The sequence below is a fragment of the Drosophila subpulchrella genome, chromosome 3R (genome assembly GCF_014743375.2).
Source record: "Drosophila subpulchrella strain 33 F10 #4 breed RU33 chromosome 3R, RU_Dsub_v1.1 Primary Assembly, whole genome shotgun sequence".
Taxonomy (NCBI): Eukaryota; Metazoa; Arthropoda; class Insecta; order Diptera; family Drosophilidae; genus Drosophila; species Drosophila subpulchrella.
This window is the reverse complement of record NC_050609.1, coordinates 689071-711095: the sequence shown is the minus strand read 5'-3', so window position 1 is coordinate 711095 and position 22025 is coordinate 689071. Positions and strand designations below refer to the sequence as shown.

Below are 22025 nucleotides of genomic sequence, written 5' to 3'. Positions count from 1 at the left end.
TAACCATTTATTGGAGTCAAGTTTAGGCTGGGATTTGCCGCTTTTCATATTAGCTGGATCATACAATTTGGCCATGTTTTTAATATCTTATTTTTTTAAATTATAATAATTGAAATTATTGAGAGTTAAAAATTGTGTGCCTTAAAATTTCCTATACTTTTTTTATGCAAAAAAACGTACCGATTTTGCAAAATTGTTTTATGGTTGCGAAATTTCAATAGTTTTTAATATATTTAAAAGCTGACTTGAATCCTTTCTATTAATATATTTAAACTAAACAAATTTAAAAAAATACACACGTTTTACGAATTGTAATTTAAATAAGTATTTTATGAAATTCCTCTAGGCTAGAATGATTTCCATATATTTTTGTCTTATAGCTTCTTAAAGTATTTTTACCCACTAAAAATTCCTCTAACCGTTGGGAAAACCAACTTTTGCGCATTCTGGCCTTACTTTTTTTAAAATGTTTTAATGATACATAGACAAGTTCCATTTTATATCAATGACGAAATATTTATTGAACTCTTATCTGTTATCATAAATATTAATAATCGTACAGGTTCTGCAAAGTCGGCAGGCTTATAAAAGCGGTGGTCAACCCAGGGGGTCCATTTGTAGCCAAAATATGTTGTCGAGTGAAGATCTCAGTCTGGCTGTAATTGCTCTTTTGACCATTTCTACGGTTGGTCAGGCCGCGCCCCCAACATTGAGGGTTGTTAATGGTACGGATTCCAGCGTACAGAAATATCCTTATGTGGTGAGTACATTAAATGATGGGGAGGTAAATTTATAAGAAGACTCTTATCCTATCCTATTTTTTAAATTATATATAAGGAGATATCTACAATTGTTGTTTTTTTTTTTAATAATTAGTTATATATTTAAGTCCTTTGTGTTTTGAACTCAATAATTTTTTAAGCTTTAAGATAAGCTCGTTTTTTTCTTGATAAATTTTAGGTATCGCTACGTAGCTACGATGGCGCCCATTCTTGTGGTGGAACCATAATCTCCAATGAAATGGTGATGACTGCTGCCCATTGCACCAATGGACGTTCTGCAGAGACGCTATCGATTCAGTTTGGAGTGACCAATATTAACGTAAACGGTCCAAATGTGGTGGGCATAAAGAAAATTATCCAGCACGAGAACTTCGATCCGAGTCGTCAAAATGCCAACGATATTTCGCTGCTGATGGTGGTGGAACCCTTTGAGTTTGATTGGATTTCTGTGGCTCCCGTGGAACTGCCATCTTTGGCCTTTGCTGTCCCCCAATCAGATGCTGAAGCTGAGGGTGTACTCATCGGCTGGGGCCTCAATGTGGTGGGTTATAATGGGATTTATATGGTCTAATCATATAATATTCAATACATCCCTTGTGTAGACCTATGGAAGTGTCCAGAACACCCTGCAGGAGGTATCCCTGAAGATCTACTCCGATGAGGAGTGCACAACTCGACATGGTGGCCAAACGGATCCCAGATACCATATTTGTGGGGGCGTGGACGAGGGCGGCAAGGGTCAGTGCAGTGGGGATTCTGGTGGTCCTCTGATCTACAATGGTCAGCAGGTGGGAATCGTCTCGTGGAGCATTAAACCCTGCACCGTGGCTCCCTATCCGGGTGTCTTCTGTAAGGTTAGCGAGTACATTGACTGGATCAAATACAACCAAATCACATTCGCTCAAAATTAGTCACAAAGCCCGTTGTTCTATAAATTCAAAATTTATGCACTTAATAAATAATGAGATTGCTAGCCATTATTTTGTTCGTTGGGGGTAGCGATAAGCTAATTATCTGTGTCATTATTATAAAGGCTTTGAGGTGCAATAAATTCTGTGAAATATATTTTCGAGTTGTAAATTTAACATATTTGCTGTCGATTAAAATAAAGTTGATTTGGCTTGCTGATTTTCGAAGGTGCTATTCATCAAACTGTGTTATAAACTGCTGATGGCAAGAAGATTAAGGTTGCTCAAGACTTTTTTTATTTTTGAAATTTACTGAAAAGATTTTGATAAAATTAAATTTTAATAGTATAGTAAATAGGAAACAGTTTGAGAGGGACTGGATCACAAAATGTTGACATCAGTGTTGCGCAACATTTGGCCATGATACATGTTGACAATTGAGTTGCGCAACATGGAGCATGTTGATAATCATGCTGACGATGCACAGTGGGCAAAAAGTCGCAAAAAATCAAAATAATAATGTCGGCTCATTTGACAGGAAATTGAACCTTCAAAGTTGACCCATTTTTCTCTAAAAAAAACCTTACATTTTAAGCTAATTTGCGTCACTTATATATCGTAGAATATCTTAAAACTAGGTATCGATACGTCTTATTTCTTGTTTCCACTGATTGGTGTGTAAATTAAATGTAAACAAATTGCTTAAAAATGTTTTTTTGGCACAATATGGATTTTCTTACAAGTATTGACTTTTCTGATTTGTAAGTATGCATCTGTAAAGCGCGCTCCCCCTAAACACTCCATTTTACACACTTATTTTAAAGGCAGATCAATTATCTATCATATGCCGTTTAAATTATTCAATTATTTCAATTGGTTCAAAAAATACGATTTATTACCAACAAAGAGGCAAAAGGCACCACTGTGCAATGGTCCTACAGCCGCGCCATCAACTTCTGGCACTCACTTCTGGCAGTCAACATTTTCAACTCAGACGGAACGCACGGTTGCGCGGACTCAGATTGAAATAATTCTAAAGTTAGTGTCCGTTTTGGTTTTGAATTTAAAGTGTGAACAAAAAGAAATAACTAAAAAAAATAAGATTAAAACCATATTATAAGAAATCTTATTAAAAGAAAAACTAGATATTTTTTTTTTAAATATCAAACCAAGGATCGACGATGTTTTTGCTATTTTTGCGCTATTACGCTTGCCATTGAGGAGGCCACAAAAAAATGTCGAAAAAATATTGCACTTGCCGCAGCACAGAATGCGGAAGGTCGTCCATTATGATGGACCAAAACTCGTTGCATTCATTCGTTTAATTAGAAAAACAGAAACACATAAAAAGAGGAACGAACAGAAATGACTCGTTAATTGGCTGCTGCGAGGGCCACATGGCGAATGCGTGATATTTGAGTCGAATAAAAAGGCAAAGCAGAAAGAACTGCAAGCCTCAAATTGATCCAGCCCCGACTTTTTCCCCATTTCTCCTCCGTTTTTCCCAGCCTCATATATAGTTCAGCATCAAATCAAATCAAAACCGAAAAGTAGGCAACAAAAGTACACAATAAGCGTACGTAATGCGATTTTGGGCTAGCCTCCAGCTTTCCTGCCGTTCCTCAAAGTATTATCCGAAAAATTCGTGGAAACACTCAACGTTGTACGCATAGAAAAGTACTTTCAAACACCCCTTTACCTTTTGCCCCCCCTTTGAAAATCCCCACCCCCTAACACACACACACACTCGCATTCGCGCATTTAACTAACAACAAAAGCAATTTGAAAACAATTTTTCGAGTTTCGAGTAAAACGTGTGCCCCATTGCGGTCGTGGCCTATATGCTTATGGCCCAAAAAAGGACAAAAAAAATTATAAGCTGGGCGTGGCAGCTGCTGGCAATTTGTAACATTTCAAACAAAAGGTGCCTGCAACAAAAGTTTCCACAGCTTTTCTGATTTACTCAGCCACGTGAAACTGCAAATAGATAAAATGACATTGGAGGAAAAGTGCCAAATTTGCCACTTTTCTTAACATTTTCTGGTTCCTATGAACATGCCCAATTCCTTGTTATTAAGCATAAAAAAAAATGATATATGGGTTCCTATAAATGCTTCCTAACAGGATCTTATACATAAAGTTAAATCAGAAAACTGTTAGTTATGTAACTGATTTCTTAGAATTTTGTTTAATCCTTAACAACCCCATTTCCTTTTTGAATTTTTAGACATTTGTTGTTTCATTCGATTTCAAAATTACGATTATACTTAGTAGAAAAATTTAGCAGAAATATAATATTTGTTATATAATAAGAGATACTATTTTTATAAAATATCAGTTTGTTTTTAAAAATGGTAAAAGCACATTTTTTAATATTATTAATTTTTGAAACATTTTTAAATTGCTAAACTGCAGGCAGACCTATGAAAATTACTTCTACAAAAAGTAAAAGAAGTGTTTTTAAATTAGACCCAAAACATCGTCGTCGAACTTTGGCAGAAATATTAAAAAATATATAAAAACCAAAAAAAGAATATCAATAAAAACCAAATTCCAATATTAATCAGATAACCGCAGCAGAAACAAAGGCTTCAAAAAAAAAACGAAACGATTCCACTCAGAGGAACAAAGCGAAATTTGCAATTGAAGTGAGTGAACGCGTCTTGCCTGTCATTGCATCAGTCTGTCAGTCAGTCAGCTCGTCAGTCTGTCCATCTATCAGTTCGTCAGTGAGGCAGTACGTGTGTGTGCCAGTGAGTGTGAACTCTGTGGTAAAGGTCAGAACTCATATGAAAACGTCGAGCGGCAACCAAGAAGCAATGTCAACAAAAGCACCTGTCACCGCCGTGGACGAGAACAAGGCCTCGTCAATGATGCACCCGGCAAAACCATGCTCATCCTCGTCGGGATTGCGATTGGGATCGATTTCGGCCAGCTACCATGTGAAAGCACTGGCCATCCTGGTGGCCATCGTCTTGTGCGGCGGCAGCCTGGGATTCGCCGACGGGCTCAAGTGCCACATGTGCGGCCAGTACAACGAGGGCGTGGGCTCCATCACGCCCTGCACCAACTACACCAAGGACATTGCCCATCTCTACCTGAAGGAGTGCACCAAGAAGAGCGAGAAGTTCTGCGTGGTGAGTTCCTTTGCTATATAACATGATCCTGAAATATCAGCGAGTCCAAAGACATTCCGTTTTTGTATTCCCACATCAAAATTTCTCTGAAGATTGGTTTTTGATGCCCCATATGTTTATGGGATTTCCTAAGAGGATCTTATATAATATTTAACGTTAGATCTAAAGAAAACTAATGAAAGATATCTTTTCAAACTTTCAAATCAATCAATACAAATCTTGTACGACTTTCCTAGTCATCAGAATATTTAAAAATAATTTTAAAATATTAAAAATTATTATTATTATTATTATTATTATTATTATTATTATTAAAACTGCAATATGTCGCGAGATATATAACTTTAATAGAATTTTCTAAAAATCAACAGTTTTGAAATACAAATTTTAAATAAAATCAATGTAAAAATTCTTATTGTAATTACCTAAAATCCTGAAATATTTTGGCAGCTTCAATTAAATTTTTGAAGTATGTGGAAATCTTGTGAAATTGTTAACATTTTAGATACCTCTAAATTCAAATAGGTTTTTCGAATATGTGTTCTTGTGCCGATCACTGTAGTTCCCCCGAAACTGTTTTTCTCTTTTTGCGAACCAGTTGAAGTAATATACTATATTTGTAGTAAACCTCTATATAAGGGTTGTGCAATTTAAAAAAGTTTCAAGATCTTAACTTCATATTTCATCGCAATCTTATGAGAAGATCTATGACGATCCAAAAAACACTTAAATTAAAGCGCAATCACAATTTGAAAATTTCTATAGTTTCGCTCCACTTCCTTCTCCGATTGCTGACCAATGTTTATTTGTATCTTCACCCGAACCAATTGAACCGAAATTGAAACGTTGCATTCATTTATTTATAGACTCATTCATTTTGGTTCATTGCTACTCATTGTTGTCATTGTCCATGGAAGCAAAAAGGCAAACCGAGAGCCAAACAGCGATGGTCCCCTTCTCCAACTCGTTTCCGTTTCCTTCCGCCATTGATGACTCCTCCAGTTGATGTTTCCATTTTATTGTTTTTCGCCCGTACTCGTATTGATTGTATGAGTCTGTTTGCCTTATCTCCGTATTGGCCATATATATTCTTTGCTTTGCGAAGTAAAAGCCGTTGGCAGTTCTGCTGTTGTCACATTTTTGTTTTCAGTGCTCGTCAAAAAAAAAGATAAATTGCTTATAAAAGCAAAGTGGAATCATTTCCCTTATCATAGAATTGTTTCTAGGAAAAATAAGCTCTGCGTGCCAATCGGTTTGGTCTTATTCCCCAGAAGTTTAATTACAAAATGTAAATAAAATGGAATCTTTATGGAAGAAAACCAAATGGGATTTTGAATCCCAAGACAATATTGACGTTAAGTAATTTATTGAGTTTTTGTTCAATTGGTTTATTGAAAGATTTGACTTATCGTATTAAATTGCTCGATTGGTCAAGTGGACTTTAGAATTAGGTTGGAATTATGGGCGACTGAAATTTTTAAATTTGTATCTGTACAAGTTACCTCTATGAGTTTGTAGTTGAATTCTCTAATAATGTACGCTTAAATTTTCAATTTTAAAGAGGTTCCAAATTTTAACCCATTTTCATGTTCGATTTTTCCGAAATTCCAATAGTTTTCGGAATGGGAACCTACAACTGCACTTCCAGATTTCATAACTTCTGTTATTGGACCCCGATTTCGAAGTGCGATACCTCTATGAGTTTGTAGTTGAATTTTCTAATGATATACATTTTAATTTTGAATTTTAAAGAGGGTCCAAGTCTTAACCCACTTTTATGTTCGATTTTTCCGTAATTCCAATAGTTTTCGGAATGGGAACCTAAAACTGCACTTTTAGACTTCATAACTTATGTTATTGGACCCCGAATTCGAAATGTGATGCCTCTATGAGTTTGTAGTTGAATTTTCTAATGATATACATTTAAATTGTCAATTTCAAAGAGGGTCAAAATCTTAACCCACTTTCATGTTTTCATGTTTCATGTTTTTTAGAATGGGAACCTACTACTGCACTTCCAGATTTCATAACTTCAGTTATTGGACCCCGATTTCGAAATGTGATACCTCTATGAGTTTGTGGTTAAATTCTCTAATGATATACAAAAAAATATCCTTTTTAAAGAGGGTCCAAATTTTAACCTATGTTCATGTTCGTTTTTTCCGTAATTCCAATAGTTTTCGGAATGGAAACCTAAAACTGCACTTCTAGATTTCATAACATCTGTTATTGGACCCCGATTTCGACATTTTTTTCCTGACCAAGATATTATTTTTCACTCTTTAAACTAAAGGTTCTAGGGTCTAGCTTTGAACCTTAAGAACTTGCCAAACTGTTTGTAAAAAGCGTTGTGTATACGCGCCGTGTACCAATTTGCATGAAACAAAATGGGAGCATAGGAGTATAGTTTTTAGGAAAGCCCACCCTGCTCATCAGCCATCTATCGTCACATCCCCATCCACATCCATCTAGGGGATACAAGGTAAACTAATGCCATCTGGCTGCTCAGGCAATTTCAATTAGTTTTGCGGCCGTCGAGCGGTTTTGGGCCATGTTGACGATCTAGGAGGGCGGCACGTGTCCCGTTAGCTAGCGCCCTGATTATGGGGGCGTGGCAGCCCAATTGTGCGCATAAATTGAGGCATATTGTATGCACTCAATCCTCCAACGGTTGCCTGTTTGTGTGTGTGTGTGCGTGTGTATCTGTGTGTGCAGAGCACTTAACGAATTGCAACGGCGATGGAGGCGGTGAAAAACAGGAGCCCTGAACCCGGCGAATCCTTCGAATCCTGCTTGTTTGGGCTTCGGCAATCATTAAATATTTAACACCTACTTGCCATGCAGAGCTGCCAACTGGCTGCCGATTGCAGCCACATCCTAGTCATGATTCACCCGTTTTTCCTGGGTCCATAAATGGTTATTTTCTGCGGCATTCGGGGGTTAACACGTCCCACTCATTTCATCGAGCCACGCCCCTCTACGCCCCCTTTCTCTTGGGCATAATTTAGTTTGCAAGCTCTTGTATTTTTCTCAACTCAACATTCCATGTGGTTTGGAATTCAAGGAAAATCACAAAAAATGAATGCCCACTATTTTTCACACATTTTGCAACTTTTATAATCGGCGGACTGGGTGACAAAAAGTTGAATATAATTTCAGATTTTTTCCCCCACAACGATTTCCCTGTTGCCGTGCCATTAAATTTGATTTCCTCTTGCGTTTTTTTCACGCTCATGTCCTTGTGGTGCTGAAAAACGTGTCTTTTTTCACGCTCCGGGCAAATTGCGTTTAATTGCAATTGGCAGCTTGGCACAACAGCAAATGATATCAAATTTATGGCAACAGTGCGGCTCTTTCGATGTCTCCGAAAAAAAGTGCGTCTTTGTGGCACATTTTAATTTTCATTTATTTAATTCTCTTTTTTATTTGATAATCTGACACGAGTTTTGCATTTAAATGCACATTTATTGAGTTTTTAATTAACTCATACATTAATTGGTATTACAATACATTTTAAACGGCTTAGAAGCCTGCTTTTTTACATTGAATACAAATGCAATGCAAATTCAAAATGTTTTTTCATGCAGTTATGAATAAAAAATATCTTAAATTGAACACCAGGTTCTTTCTATTTATTTTTTCTTCTTTATTAAAAATTAAAAGGAAGAACTGCAGAAATATTTTAAAATTAAATGAGATATTTCTTATTAGTTTCTTTGATTTATTAAAATTTTGATTAATACTAATTTAATTTGCCATGATGGTTTTCCCATTTTAAAATAAACTATTCTGAAGGAAAACTTTGAGGTTATTGTATATTTCTCTTTATGAAGAGTATGGTAAAATCGATACCCAAACAATTTCCATTTCTTTTCTTGCCTAAATGTCGCCATCCATAAATTGAGTGGGATGAACCATCTTGTGTTAGTGAAATGTAGGGGAAAATATTATAGAAAAACACAAAGGCCCAACAAATACTTGCCAGTAAGTCTCGAGTACTTCTGCTTAGCTTTTATCCCTCTTTTTTGCCGCCTTCCTGATAATTGCCCTTCATTTTGTTATTAACAGCTTCACAGACACTTAATTATCACAATAATTTATGCCAAGCCGCCGTAGTTAGGTTCTCCCGAGAGCCAAGATGGTGATGCCGATGGTGATGATAATGATGATGAGGATACCATCCCAGGAAAGTTGAAAAGGAAAGGAAAAAAAAATGTTGCAACACGAAAAGCGGGCAAAAAACTTTTGTTTAAATATTAACCAGCGGCATAAATCTCCGTCCCTTTTTGGCCATAAAAGTTGAAGTGTTTTTGCGGTTGCTGTCTTGACTGCTTGACCTGATGTCGTCGTGTTTGGCTAAGTAGTTGGCTTCCTTGTTGATTATTTGTTTTATGCTAGTTGCTCAGGGGTCCCAAGACCAAAACATGAAAAAAACTACTTACTCTGGCGCCGTCTGCCCGGAATCGTCTTATATATATTTATGAGTTAAATTTATATTCAAATTAGCTGGGGTTGAAAGGGCAGCGCTGGCTGCATAATTCATAATTTCGATAATGAGTTCCAGGGTAGCATAAATATAAATCCCCCCATTTCGCACACATGTAATCTACATCTTGCCCCGGGGGAGGGGGACTAAAAACAATGGCAGTCCATTGTTTTTTGAGGGTCGACTCAAGCACGTAAACAAATACGGCCTGCATGTTTGCATGAGTGTATTCATTTAACCCTTGACCTCTTGCCAAACAAAAGGGAGTGAATACGGTTGGGAATGTGGAAGATTAAAACATCGCCTTGGCGCCAAATTAATATTTTTTCCGCCCTTTTTTCAATTAATTCTGAGTTTTTGATTTGAAAAGACCAAAACACTCGAAATTCCATCAGAAATAAATGCCCTACTAGTTCCATTGATTGGATATTTATACCCGTTACTCGTAGAGTAAAAGGGTATACTAGATTCGTCGGAAAGTATGTAACAGGCAGAAGGAAGCGTTTCCGACCCCATAAAGTATATATATTCTTGATCAGGATCACTAGCCGAGTCGATCTAGCCATGTCCGTCTGTCCGTCTGTCCGTCTGTCCGTCTGTCCGTCTGTCCGTCTGTCCGTCTGTCCGGATGAACGCTGAGATCTTGGAAACTATGAGAGCTAGGCTATTGAGATTTGGCGAGCAGATTCCTGAGCTTCTTACGCAGCGCAAGTTTGTTTCAGTAGAGTGCCACGCCCACTCTAACGCCCACAAACCGCCCAAAACTGTGGCTTCTACAGTTTTGATGCTAGAGTAAAAATTTAAACTGAAATGAATTGTTCTCATCAATACCTATCGATTGACCCAAAAAAAAGTTTGCCACGCCCACTTTAACGCCCACAAACCGCCTACAAACTTCAAAAAATCGTAAATATGAACGCGGATATCTCGGAAACTATCAAAGATAGAGTATTGGGATTTCAGATTTAGATTCCGTAGCCTTGTACGCAGCGCAAGTTTGTTATGCGAATATGCCACGCCCACTCTAACGCCCACAAACCGCCCAAGCCTGTGGCGCCCACAATTTTTATGCTAGATTAAAAATTTTAACTGAAATGTATTGGTCTCGTCAATGCCTATCGATTGATCCAAAAAAAAAATTGCCACGCCTACCCTAACGCCCACAATGCTTAAATCTGTCTTCCGCCGGTAGGTGGCGCATTTAAATCTCGCTTTGCTGCTTGCATATCTCCATTTCCCTTTGGTCCCTTTAGCTGAGTAACGGGTATCTGATAGTCGAGGTACTCGACTATAGCGTTCTTCCTTGTTTTTTATTCCGTTTGGAAAATATTTATAAAAATAAAATACCAAAAAATAAGCTTAAAATTATTATGTATACATTTTTACACTAGATTAATCTTAAATTTAAAAAAGCAAGAATACAAAAACAAAGCAATTGAAATGCCACACTTATTCGAAGAATAGAGTACTTTTTTCGAGTATTCAAATGTTTAAAAAATATTTATAGATAAAAATAAAACAAAAACAAATATTAAAAGAATATAAATTAGAAAATAATAATAATCAAGGTGATACTTAGTTAAACATACTCTTTACCTAGAAATGTTAGTAACTGGTTACAAAACTTAAACTTATAAAATGTAACAGATTTTACACCACAATGCAATATGGTTCATTAACTAAGCAAAAGCCTCTTATTATTTATTTCAGTCGAACAGGGTATACAAATCTTAAATCAATTTAATTAGATCTTTGTCTCTTATAGTTCCAACATAAATTTACCAAAATCGAAAAGCAAAAAGCAAGGCTTTATTGATTGAAGTCGAGCTTGTACTGCCGGATATTGCAGTATCAATTCTCGGCAAAATTGCAAAAGGCATAAGCGAAACCTTTTTGCTGCTGTTGTGGCTACGTGCTTTCTGGACGTAACCCAAAACCCAAAAACCAAGTGCCGAAAGCAAACACGAATACTTTGTATATAGGGCAAAGTCCGTACATCCCTCCCTTCAACAAAAACTGGGGGCTGAGACAAGGGAATGGCCGCAGAAACGGAATGCAAATATTTTCGCTTCATTTTGGTTGTCGTACATTCCTAGCCGTTGTTTGCCGGCACTGTTGTTGCAATTAGGAGTGTTTACACTGCCTTCCGGGCAAACACGCCCCGAAATCACTTAAAAGTTGGCATTTTGCCTTCATTATTGTTTGTAATGCTGTGCAAAAAGGCACACTTTTCCTTATTTATTTCCCAAGAAATGCAGCGGAAACTTTAAATGTTTTGATTGGCACCAAACTATTTAAAAACTATACAAATCTTATTAAAATATTTAATATTTACCATATTTATAAACCCATATATTCTCTATATATAGTATATGTATGAAATGACACAGCTTCCAGTTATTCAAGACACATGTTTATTGGCCAGAAAAAAGGGCTTTTGGCATTTTGCCCTTACAAATTTTGAATTAATGCTGAATAAAATACAACAAAAACGTAAATCAACTAATTAATATAATTATTTAAATATTCTTCAAAGTTTAACAGCTTTTCATAAAATTTTAGGACCATCTGTGGTATTTCCTGATATGCAATTCCACTTGGCACAATTTGGGGTTGATCCAAATCCGTAAACTTAATCATAATAGAAACGTTACCATCGATTTTAAGGGCCTTGATAATTTCTTCGGGTGTAAATCCATGATTGAAAGGATTATCCATTACTAAGCACGGATCAATTTTCAGTCTCTTCGCTTTTTTTTCGTATAGAGTATTTAGATCTTGCCCTCTTTTTAAACTGCATTGCGATTCAAAGGAGTTTATGAGATTAAGGCAGCTAAGATCTGCTACCATTTCCCATGTATTATCTTCATCGGAATAATGCAACCACTTCACCAAGTATTGAACTTGACCCCTGTAACTCCTTCGATCCAATATCTTTTCCACAATATATTCTTCGGAATCCGAAAAGTCTTCATCACTATCGATATTTGAATTCATTGGTATTTTTATTCTTTATCATTACATTTTTTTTAAGTTCTACTTTTTATCTGTTAAGGTTTTTGACAGGAATGTCATAGCATCAAAACTTTTTCTTCACTTCCTATCTTTACTTCTGTATTTATTTCTTGAGACAAGTTTTATTTTCAAGGCATGGTCATTTTAATATCTGAGTATTTTTCCTTGACAGAAGATTAACATATAAATATGAATCTATTGAATATCTTGCGTCAGAAAAAGTTAAGAAGTTGTCTTATTCTTAGTGCCCACAGCTTAGGCAAACGGTATTAATAAAACCCCATTCAGTATAAGAAAGTGAATAAGATTTTTTTTCCGGATATCTATTAGATATCCCCGGATGTTGGGTAAGTCCTTTCAAACAACAACAACAATAGCTACCGTGAGCCGCTTGGGGGAAAAACTGCGAAAAAATATCGTAAAAAATTATGCGTAAAGTTGGCGAAAAGTTTGAAATACTCGCACAACAAACTTTGTTGAGGTTGGTCTTGGGTATCACGATGTTTAATGAAGAAAATCTGTTTTTTTTGGATAGAACTTTTTGGGCTACGGAAATCGTTGATGGATCACTTGACTTTCACTTAAAGATTATGTACATATATTTATTTTATTAAATCATTTCATCTTCCTTAGATATTATTTGATTTTCATTTTGGCTAGCCTGATAAAATTCCTGGAAGCTGTTGTCTTTAGCTTTTGATTTTGTTTAGAGAGAAACATATTTTTCTTAATATTCCCAATAAACTTAAGTTTATGCTTCCTGTCACAGCCAGACTTTCAATTTTATTGCTTTATTTGTTGGGCTCAAGGCGCCACGTACCTGGTATTAAATCGGCAAAGTTTTATTGGCCGAAATTAAAAGCTCGATTATGCGTGTTGACGTGGGCCAGATTTGTTGGATTGAGCCGCCTGGTGGTGATGGCATTTTAGAGGCCAGGATTTACATGCGAATGCGGCAATCAAACTGTGCAGTGAGTGCTACGTGGACGGAATAAATCAGGCGGCTTACAAAGGGAGCAAGGAGTTGAAATGTCACTGAAAATACAAAAAATAAAAAGTGAAGATTCGAAAAGAAGGAGGCAGTTTTCGAAAGCCATAAATGGGGGGCAGGCAATTTCCGTGCGGCGAGTTGTGAAATCAGCGACAAGTCGGAGGGCAGGAAGTGGAGCAGTGGAAGTGACTGCCTATGCCATCATTTCCGGCAGCCATTGATTACGGGTGAAAGGGGAGGGGAGAGGGCCTCTTGGCCTGGATAAATTCAATGTAATTGATAAGCGGAGTGTCCTGGCTCGAAGGATCCACCCACCATATGTATATGTATCTGTATCTGTATCTGCCTATGTGTGAAAGCCCAAAGACTTTGAGCAAACACACTGGCACACTCAATTAAGAAAACAATGGCGGCTCAGTTTGTGCGGCAATTGAGTTTTTCCTTTTGCCATCTGCTTTGGCTTTGGCACTCTTTGTTTTCCCTTCGGCTTTTCCACTTACCCGTTACCCTCTCTCCACTTTCTACATCTCTCTTCAGGCCACTAAGACGCTTAGTCTTGCCACAAGCTAGTTTTGTTATTTGACTAGTTCTACGCTATCTTTGCCTTTTAGCCAACTCTTGGTTTTTGGCCCACACTCACAATCGCACTCACACCCCTTTCATCCCTATCGCACGCTCATTAGCCGTTGTCTTCGAGCCAATTTTACTGTCACTTTTTGCCCTGAGTGTTGGCAGTGGTTCCTTTGTTCGCCATCTCCGCTTGACTTAACTCACTTTGGACTAATTTCCAGTTTTATTTGATCACCATTATAATTATTGTGTGTTTGTTTTTGACAGTATTACGGTCATAATGGCAAGAAAGTTGGCGCGCAAGGCAAATTTGAATTAATTTGTTGGAGCGCTCTTAAGTAGGCCATCAATTTTGATGTGGTTTCTTTTATCTATAGTTATGTAGTTTGAAATTTTTGTGTTTTCTCTTAGACATAATTGAAAATATTTAAATATATATTTTTAAAAAGGTATCCCTAGCTATTATTTTTGTAATTATTTTAATTATAGTTCAATTCTGTAGTTCATTTAAATATTTTTGCATTGGTCCTAATTTATTTTGAACATGGAAATATTTCTATTTTAAATTAAAGTTTATGTAAGAGATTTAAATTTGGATTTTAATATATAACTATTTTTCATTAAATAAAAACCCTACAGGTAGATATGACGAACATTTACTATTTCGTACCTTGATTTAAATATTTTCAAATTGAGTCAGGACAGTAAATATGTTTTAGATTTTATTTTTAATTTTTCAATTTAATTTAAATGTAGTTATTTATTTGTACTATTATATTTTGTATCCTTTAAAGTTTACTGGCAAAAGAAGAACCACAAATGCCTTTCAATATCCTAAACCTTTTTCCCCTTGCTAAATTTATGAAAAGCAATCCACAAATTTTTAATTAAAACTGTATAAATGAATATTGGTTTGTTTTTGCTATCTCCCAACCAGATTGCACCAATTAAAGTGCTAAGTATTTAAGGTCTTTTCCCAACTGAGTTCCATTAACACATCAGCTCACACATGCTGCAGAAAGTTTTTCAACGCCAGGAAGAATAATTCATTTATTTCAGCCACACAAATTGTACATACATATATACATTTATATATTTTTCGGCATTCCCCGTTGGTCTGGCAAACTATCTTTCGGTCCTTGCATTCAGTTTTTGAGGCATTGTAAGCGATTTAAAATCCAGAGGCACAAAAATATGCCAAATGGCAGATGGCACATGGGAGCACTGGGGCCAAAAAGTTGTTTCGCATATAAATGATTTTGATAACGCGCCCTGACATTTTGTGACTTCATTATTCTAAAATTCAAATTATTCCAACGAACAATGGGATTCAGGAAATACAAACAGAAAAACACCGAAAGTGGGTCAGACTGTGGCTGACAATAAGTTTTATTAGCTCTCCAGACAACTGAAAAAAACAACAGGGGTATACCATGTATAGTATGTATTTCGATGTACTGGCGTGTTACGCATACGCCACGTATGTAAATCCGAAAATTTTCCACTATCTCGCCGGCACTTTTGGTCTGTCAAATAAAGAAACTTGACGAGCTGGGGAAAAATGCTGCTGTTGATAAAGGTTTTCTGGGTGGGAAGAGACCAGAGACTGGATTAAGTAATGTGAGCCAGCCTCACGTCAAACACACAGTTTCCCCAGTTCATTTCATCGAGCAAAGGGCCGGGTATAATTTATTACTCGAAATTTATATCATTTCTTTTGAGACAGACAATTGCCAAGACACTAATAAAATTTATTTCTTGCTTATGACTTATGAAGGGCAATATGGCGCGAAAACTTAATGAAAAATGGTTGCTCAGCACTGCGACTGAAACGTGTTTTGGATGGCTCCTTTGACCCCCTGGAAACCCCCTTTTTTCTTATTTTCCGACCAAGCAGCTGTGACCAACTAATAACCCGGGGGCGTGGCTAAACGTGCTGGCAAAAACTTTTTACATAATTTTTCTCCACTCATTTCTTTATTTTTTTCTTTTTTTTTGTGTGTGTCACAAAACAGGCACTGAAATTTTTATATAGCTGATGCTCAGCTTACGTACCAAAGCCAAAACGGAAATCCTTAGTTTCCTTATGACAACGACATCCTCTGACACACAAACCAAAAAAAAAGGGAAAAACCAAAAACAGAGAAAAAGTTTCGCCAGCGGAAAATTTTTTATTAGATTGCGTTGCAGTCACTTAAAGCTTCAGATTGCAGACTTGCCCTTGGCAAATTGTCGGCTTCCGTCGAGGGCTTTTCCACTTTTATCCGGAAACGATGGCATATTGGCCATCGATACCGGCTCTTGGGTTATTAATTGACAGGGCTCTCATTGCTTGTCCGACTGCCTTTCGCTGGGTTCCTTAAAAACCAGTCATTTATATTAATCAACTGAAAAAGTCGGATTGAAAATTTTTTTAACACCATCAATCAACTTTTGTGGCGGCTCCAAGGCAAACTTGCCAACTTTTGTGGCTAAACTAAACAATATACGAGTATAGTGATGCTTCATCATCCCTCTGGGGTGCTGAAAATCAAAATATTTGCCAAACTCAGTTTTCGGCAAAGTTATCAATAAACACACACAACAGCTGAAAACAACCATAAATAAAAGTGTGGGGAAATTGATTTGGGCAAGATAAAATTGGAAACACTCTTTCGAAAAAGTATTAAAAAATAAGTAAGTAAAAATAAAGACATTTAAATATAGAAAAATAATTCAAATTAATTGTATTTTAAAATGTTAAATTATATTTTTAGTTTGTACTAAAGGTAAAATTCCTATAAACTTAATTTGCTCACCTCTGAAAGACATGTGTTTGCCAAGTTCCAAAATAACTTCTTTAACCCCTTGAAAGGGCACCAGAAAAATATGAAATTCCTTGTGGAAACTTTTATCAAAAACCAAAACCTCACAGTGGAAACTTTGTCCCTTTCTTGCTGCCCTTCTTTTCGGTTTAAGCCCAGTGTTCTCTGGGTCTCCTAACAATTTTCGTGTATTTTACCCAAGTGTATAATGCAATTTGGTTTGACTTCAGGAACTGTGACAAGTTGCAAAATTTCACAACATCGATATAAAATTCCATCTTGATCAACGTCCGCCTTTTGTGGGCCATGTTGGCCATTTGGGCCATAAACGAAGCCATCGAGTCATATTGGCAGTCATATCTTGGGGGCCATGTGGCTCAGAATTGCCAGTAATAAAACGCATAAAAAGGATCTCTGTAAATGGGAAAATTCTGTTGCAGTTTTTATGTTCCCATCTCCCTGTCGCATTGCAATTTGGGGCATTGTCTTTACATCTGGGTACTATGACTATGCGGTTCATTAGGCGTAATGGGAGTCCAGGCTGGCTTTTTATGGCCACTGGAGGCGTAAGGGCCATTAATATTAATCATACTAAAGCTGTTTAAGTTATTCAAAAAGTCATTCCCACAACTGCAAACTATGATTACCACTCATCTTTGGGCTTGGTTTCCCTCTTTTCAGTTGGATTCTTATTATCCTAATGTGATTCCCTGGGGTAAGCTCACCTGGGATACAAAAATGAGTTGGGTCAGGTCATCATAACTAAATTTACATAAGTGAAAGCCATTTAAAATGTAAAGTATTTTTGTAATTTTTGAAGGGTAATCATTTAAAGCTTAGCTTAAAGTCTCAGTGCTATTACATTTTATTTAAATTAATCTGTTAAACATTTAGTTCACATACCTCTACGAAATCACTCAATGTGCCTGTGAAAGGCACCCCCTTTAACCCCTTCTCTGACCCCTTAAAACCATCTAACTGTAGGCGACAGTGCATGACAAGAGCGCGAAATGCGTAACAACTCGCTTCGCATTTTCAAATGTCGAAAATTTTGAAAAGGCAAACCGTTTTGCTAACGCTTGGCTGCACTTCTTTGGCCCACATGTTCAGACCCATTTAAAATCAACACAGCGGAGGTGCATTTAAAACTATTAATGGAATGGTTCTTTAAAATGATATCCTAAAAAACCTTTAAAAAATACTCGTATTAAAATTGTCAACGTAAAAAAGCTTAATGAAATGTACTCTAGTTGGGAACTCGTCTTCTAACTTATTTAAGAATAAAACGCTCTTGGAATCAAGACGAAGATAATCTCAAATTCAGTTTTAGTCTCAATTTTGTTTATCAAGGGGAAAGTAGTCTCGCAAACCTTAAGCATTGAATTTTAAATGCTTGATATTAAAGCACTTTTCAGATCAGGAAAAAGTTTGCGGAAATTTATTCTGAGTGGTCTTAAAAAATTGTTCAAAATAAATATTTTGTAAATTATTTTTTAAAGCAATTGCTTTTTTAAATTATTATTTGGATAGAACATTTTACGTTAAATATATTTTCTCTGTTTTTTTTAAAGTATCGGGTCACCTGCCTTTAAGAATATGCTTCTTAAATTCCCATGTAAATTAAATATTTTCAAGTGTTCCAACAGGCTGCAATAATGATGCAGTAGATGTAGTACTTCTGCCCAAAAAGATATCTTAAAATCTGTGAAAAGGAATCTATGATGAATTATTGCTTGCCAAGGTGTTGTCTGTTTGTCCATAATTCCCGAAAGCCATCACCACACTCCAGATCCCCCGGAGATCCTATAGTTTTTCGGGGTCTTTCAACGGACGACGACGACGACGACGACATACTTTGCACATGCTTGTGAATGACATTTTGGCATATTTTCGCCTTTTATATGCCCGGCCTGGTCTCGGTCCATCCTGGTCTCTTTGCTTAAAGGAAACAGCTGCCAACTGGGTTTCGCATTCGCATTTTGGAGCAAATTGTGAGGGATGTTTGAATGGCGAATGGAATGGGGAATGCGATGGGATAGGATGGGATGGTTGTGGTTGCTGGCCGGCTTTTGAATTGTGCGCCAGAATTCCAACTATGTGTTTGACTGGGCTAACAGACCCCCTTCGGGGAATCTCTTGGCCTGTCTATACGGGGATTTCCTGCTGGCTGATGAGTGGCTCTCTGGATAGGAACGACTCTGGCATCTGGTGGATATATCTGAGCGCCGACTTGTTTGCTGATATGCATCCCATATGCTCACACTAGCAGGTAACAATCAAAGTCATGTTGACGTTCAATTTAGCCGCTGTTGATTTGTGTCGTTGGAATTTTCTCCATTTTCCTTTTTTGTGGCCCTTTTCAGGTTTTCCCCCTATCTCTCCATTTTTTTTTTTCGGACCTGACCTCGTTCTTGGCCCTGTCCAGTTACGCAACTACTATATGTTTTTTTACTTTTTCTTCTTTTTATTTTTGGTTGTTGTTATTGTGAGGGTGTTTTTCCACTTGCGCTGTTTTATCCAGGGTAGGACAAAAAGGTACGAAAAAAATTGTTTACCCGTGATTTATGGCGCGGAATTTGTGCTTACGTGGCAATGCAGCAGCGACTGCTCTTCACCTGGTTCCAAAAGCACTTTAGACCGTCGTCATGTCAGATCTGCTAATGCCTTGAAAAATTTGCTCACTTCCGGTTAGGAGCTCCCTCTTCCGCTTTCTCCTCCTCTGGCTGGGATCATTTGTTTGGGCTAAGGATTTCATTTCGCTGCCCACTTGGCGTATCCCGGAGTTTTATTCATCATCTGTTTTGATGGGATTTTTGAAGCTCTTCTTGCTGTGGGATATTAATAATTTATAGTAAATTATTTCAATTATTTTCACAGCTATATTTTTATTTTAACCACTAGAGTTTATTTCATTGCTACATTTTGTGTGTGAAAACAAAGAAGTATTTAATCAATTTTATAGGCAATATAAATATTTTGCGGTGTTTATTTACTTTAAATACAAAAATATTAAGTATAATAGTTACAGTTAATTTAAGGAGTTTAGTTTGAAATCAATATATTTTATGTTGATTTAAATATTTCGCAATTGGAAAAGTGTTGTGTTTACATTTCAATGACTGTATTTAAATAAAACTACTGCAACGATAAAATTAATATGCAGATATTTATTCGTACTGTGTAATCAATTTTTTATCAGTGCAATTTTATAAACAAAATTGTGTTATTTTGTTCATTAGATGTGCATAACGATCTTTAATGCTTTTGTATTACAAGATATCAGCTTAAATATTAGTTTCATGTTCTAAGGCAGTTATTGGGAATTGAAGTCGAGTTAAATTTACGATCAAAACCATAAGATTGTTATAATTGAAGTGGCTTACCATTCTAATGCCAGTTAACTGCAAAAGGAATACATTTCAACGAGTTTATTTATGCATTCAATGGGATCTATAGACCTCAACCGAACTGGCGATTATCGTATTTCATTGTTTGGCCAAATAGCAGGCGCAAATGTTTATGGCCTGGCCAACTGGCATCATTTATCAGCTGCAAGCCAAAGCCACTTAATGGCAGCGGCTGACACGCCTTTTTGCCGACAAATCAACCCGCCGCCCACCGCTTAGAGTTCCCCTGGTACTTTTCCAGCTCGGTTCCCATTTTCCCAGTCGGCTCAAAAGTCAAAACCACAGAGAAGAGCCGAGATTTAAGCATATAAAACAGAGCATTATTCGCAGGCGGTAACAGCTAATGCAGGATTTTAAGTGGAAGTGGAAGTGTATAAGGCGCAAAAATAGTTGGAGCCCCGGGCAGAAGTGGGCTCTTCATAAATCCACGCAAAGCACATTAAAAAATATTTCAAAGATTCGCCCCCCCCCCCCAAAACGAAGCTATGTTAAGCGGCTGAGGCTGCATTTGAACAAAACGCTGAGCGTTGGAAAAATGTAAAAGAAATACACAAGATAATAGAAATGCAATGCTTTGGAAAAAAGAGGAAAATGTGGAAAACAGCAGACGCCAGGAGGGCAAAGGAAAATGGGAAAACACACGGAAAAATGTGTGGGAAACTGCTGAAAAGAAGCCAAGCAACTAAATTTCGTACAGATAGAGGAAAATAATACGAATAACTTGGCTGTGAGTGCATGCGAGTTATGCACACAATGGGCTTGTTTGTAAGTGAATACAAACTAAATTGAGTCGCTGATTTTATAGCGAGTATCTGGTTTTTTTTAGAAGGGGACTGCAATGGCTAATAAATGCTTTAAAAAATTATTTTCGAAATATTTTTAGAAGGATTTTAAGAAAGTTCCTAACGGGAAACTTTCTTTTCTTTTTTGTTTTAACATTACTTAACTATATAACTATACATATAATAATATCATTACAAAGACCCCAATATTTTTAAAGCTATTAACTATCCGATTTCTCTAGTTCGAGCCCTAGAATGGCTCCTTAAATACTAAAGATAAAAATATGTTCTATATTAAAAAAACATGGAATATTAAATTTAAATGATACAACCGTACATATTTTAAAAAAATCTATAGTTGGTTTATCCCTTAAAATTAGAATGTAAGAAAATGAATCCAATTTGATTAATAGCCAAAATAACAGGATTCAAAGTAAAAACAATTTTTTCCTGTCCTGAAATAACTAAAAAAAATAAAATTTATACAATGGAAATGTATACTTGCACTATAATTGCCAATTCCCAAATAATTTTCCAAATTGCCATGCTCATTGTTCAATAAACAAGTGAGTTTCAAATTATGGAAGTTGCACTGTTTGATATGTGGACTTATGTATTCCCCTACATTTGAAATGATTTACGCGCTTAGAAGCGCATTATTTGAATGGCGGCTGTGGCAAACAATGGCATTGTGTTTCATCCAGTGTTCACTGGCAAAATTGCAACACGAATAATTGACAGCATTTCTGTGGTGCAGTGGCAACTCATTAAGGCGAATATTATGTGGTTTCGGTGACGCTCTGTTCATATCAACGAAATGCCACTGTAGGCAGAAAATACTTGCATATGGAATTTAGAATCGCTTAAGTGTCAACTGCGTGGCAGTATTTTGAGCGTGATATCGTTTGTCTTTTCTGATGCCTGGCGGCCTTCACACAAGTATTATACCCCGAATAACCCAGTTTCCAAAGAGAATCCAGCACGTATTCGACAAGTCTATGTTGAATGGCACCGTGTGAATTGGGCAAATTACAATAAATTGGCATATTCAAGTGCCTCGAGTACATGTGAATAATATGCCATAAAGTGTTGTCATTCTATGGTCCTGACATGGACAGATCCAATATGAGGAAAAACCACAAA

General features: G+C 36.6%; 3 protein-coding genes across 4 annotated transcripts in view; 2 read left to right on the top strand and 1 right to left on the bottom strand.

Annotated features, from left to right (window-relative positions):
- The first annotated feature begins 628 nt into the window (after window positions 1–628).
- LOC119551584 (chymotrypsin-2) lies at window positions 629–1693 on the top strand. Its single transcript, XM_037860988.1, has 3 exons — window positions 629–760; window positions 961–1323; window positions 1385–1693. Exons 1-3 carry the CDS (start codon window positions 629–631, stop codon window positions 1691–1693), a joined length of 804 nt encoding a protein of 267 aa, XP_037716916.1.
- A 976-nt stretch (window positions 1694–2669) lies between these two features.
- The window catches only part of LOC119563070, a 31461-nt gene continuing 12105 nt past the window's right edge, over window positions 2670–22025 (top strand). Inside the window, exons 1-2 of one of the 2 annotated variants that reach the window (XM_037876285.1) lie at window positions 2670–2728; window positions 4258–4827. In XM_037876285.1, coding sequence (XP_037732213.1) covers window positions 4480–4827 — 348 coding nt within the window. In that variant the 5' untranslated portion in view covers window positions 2670–2728; window positions 4258–4479. Of the gene's footprint in view, window positions 2729–4243; window positions 4828–22025 lie in introns of those variants that run through there. The other variant, XM_037876286.1, reaches the window with a different exon arrangement.
- Window positions 11727–12369, bottom strand: LOC119563072 (chromobox protein homolog 1). The gene has a single exon (XM_037876287.1). It carries the CDS (start codon window positions 12308–12310, stop codon window positions 11816–11818), a length of 495 nt encoding a protein of 164 aa, XP_037732215.1. The 5' UTR covers window positions 12311–12369; the 3' UTR covers window positions 11727–11815.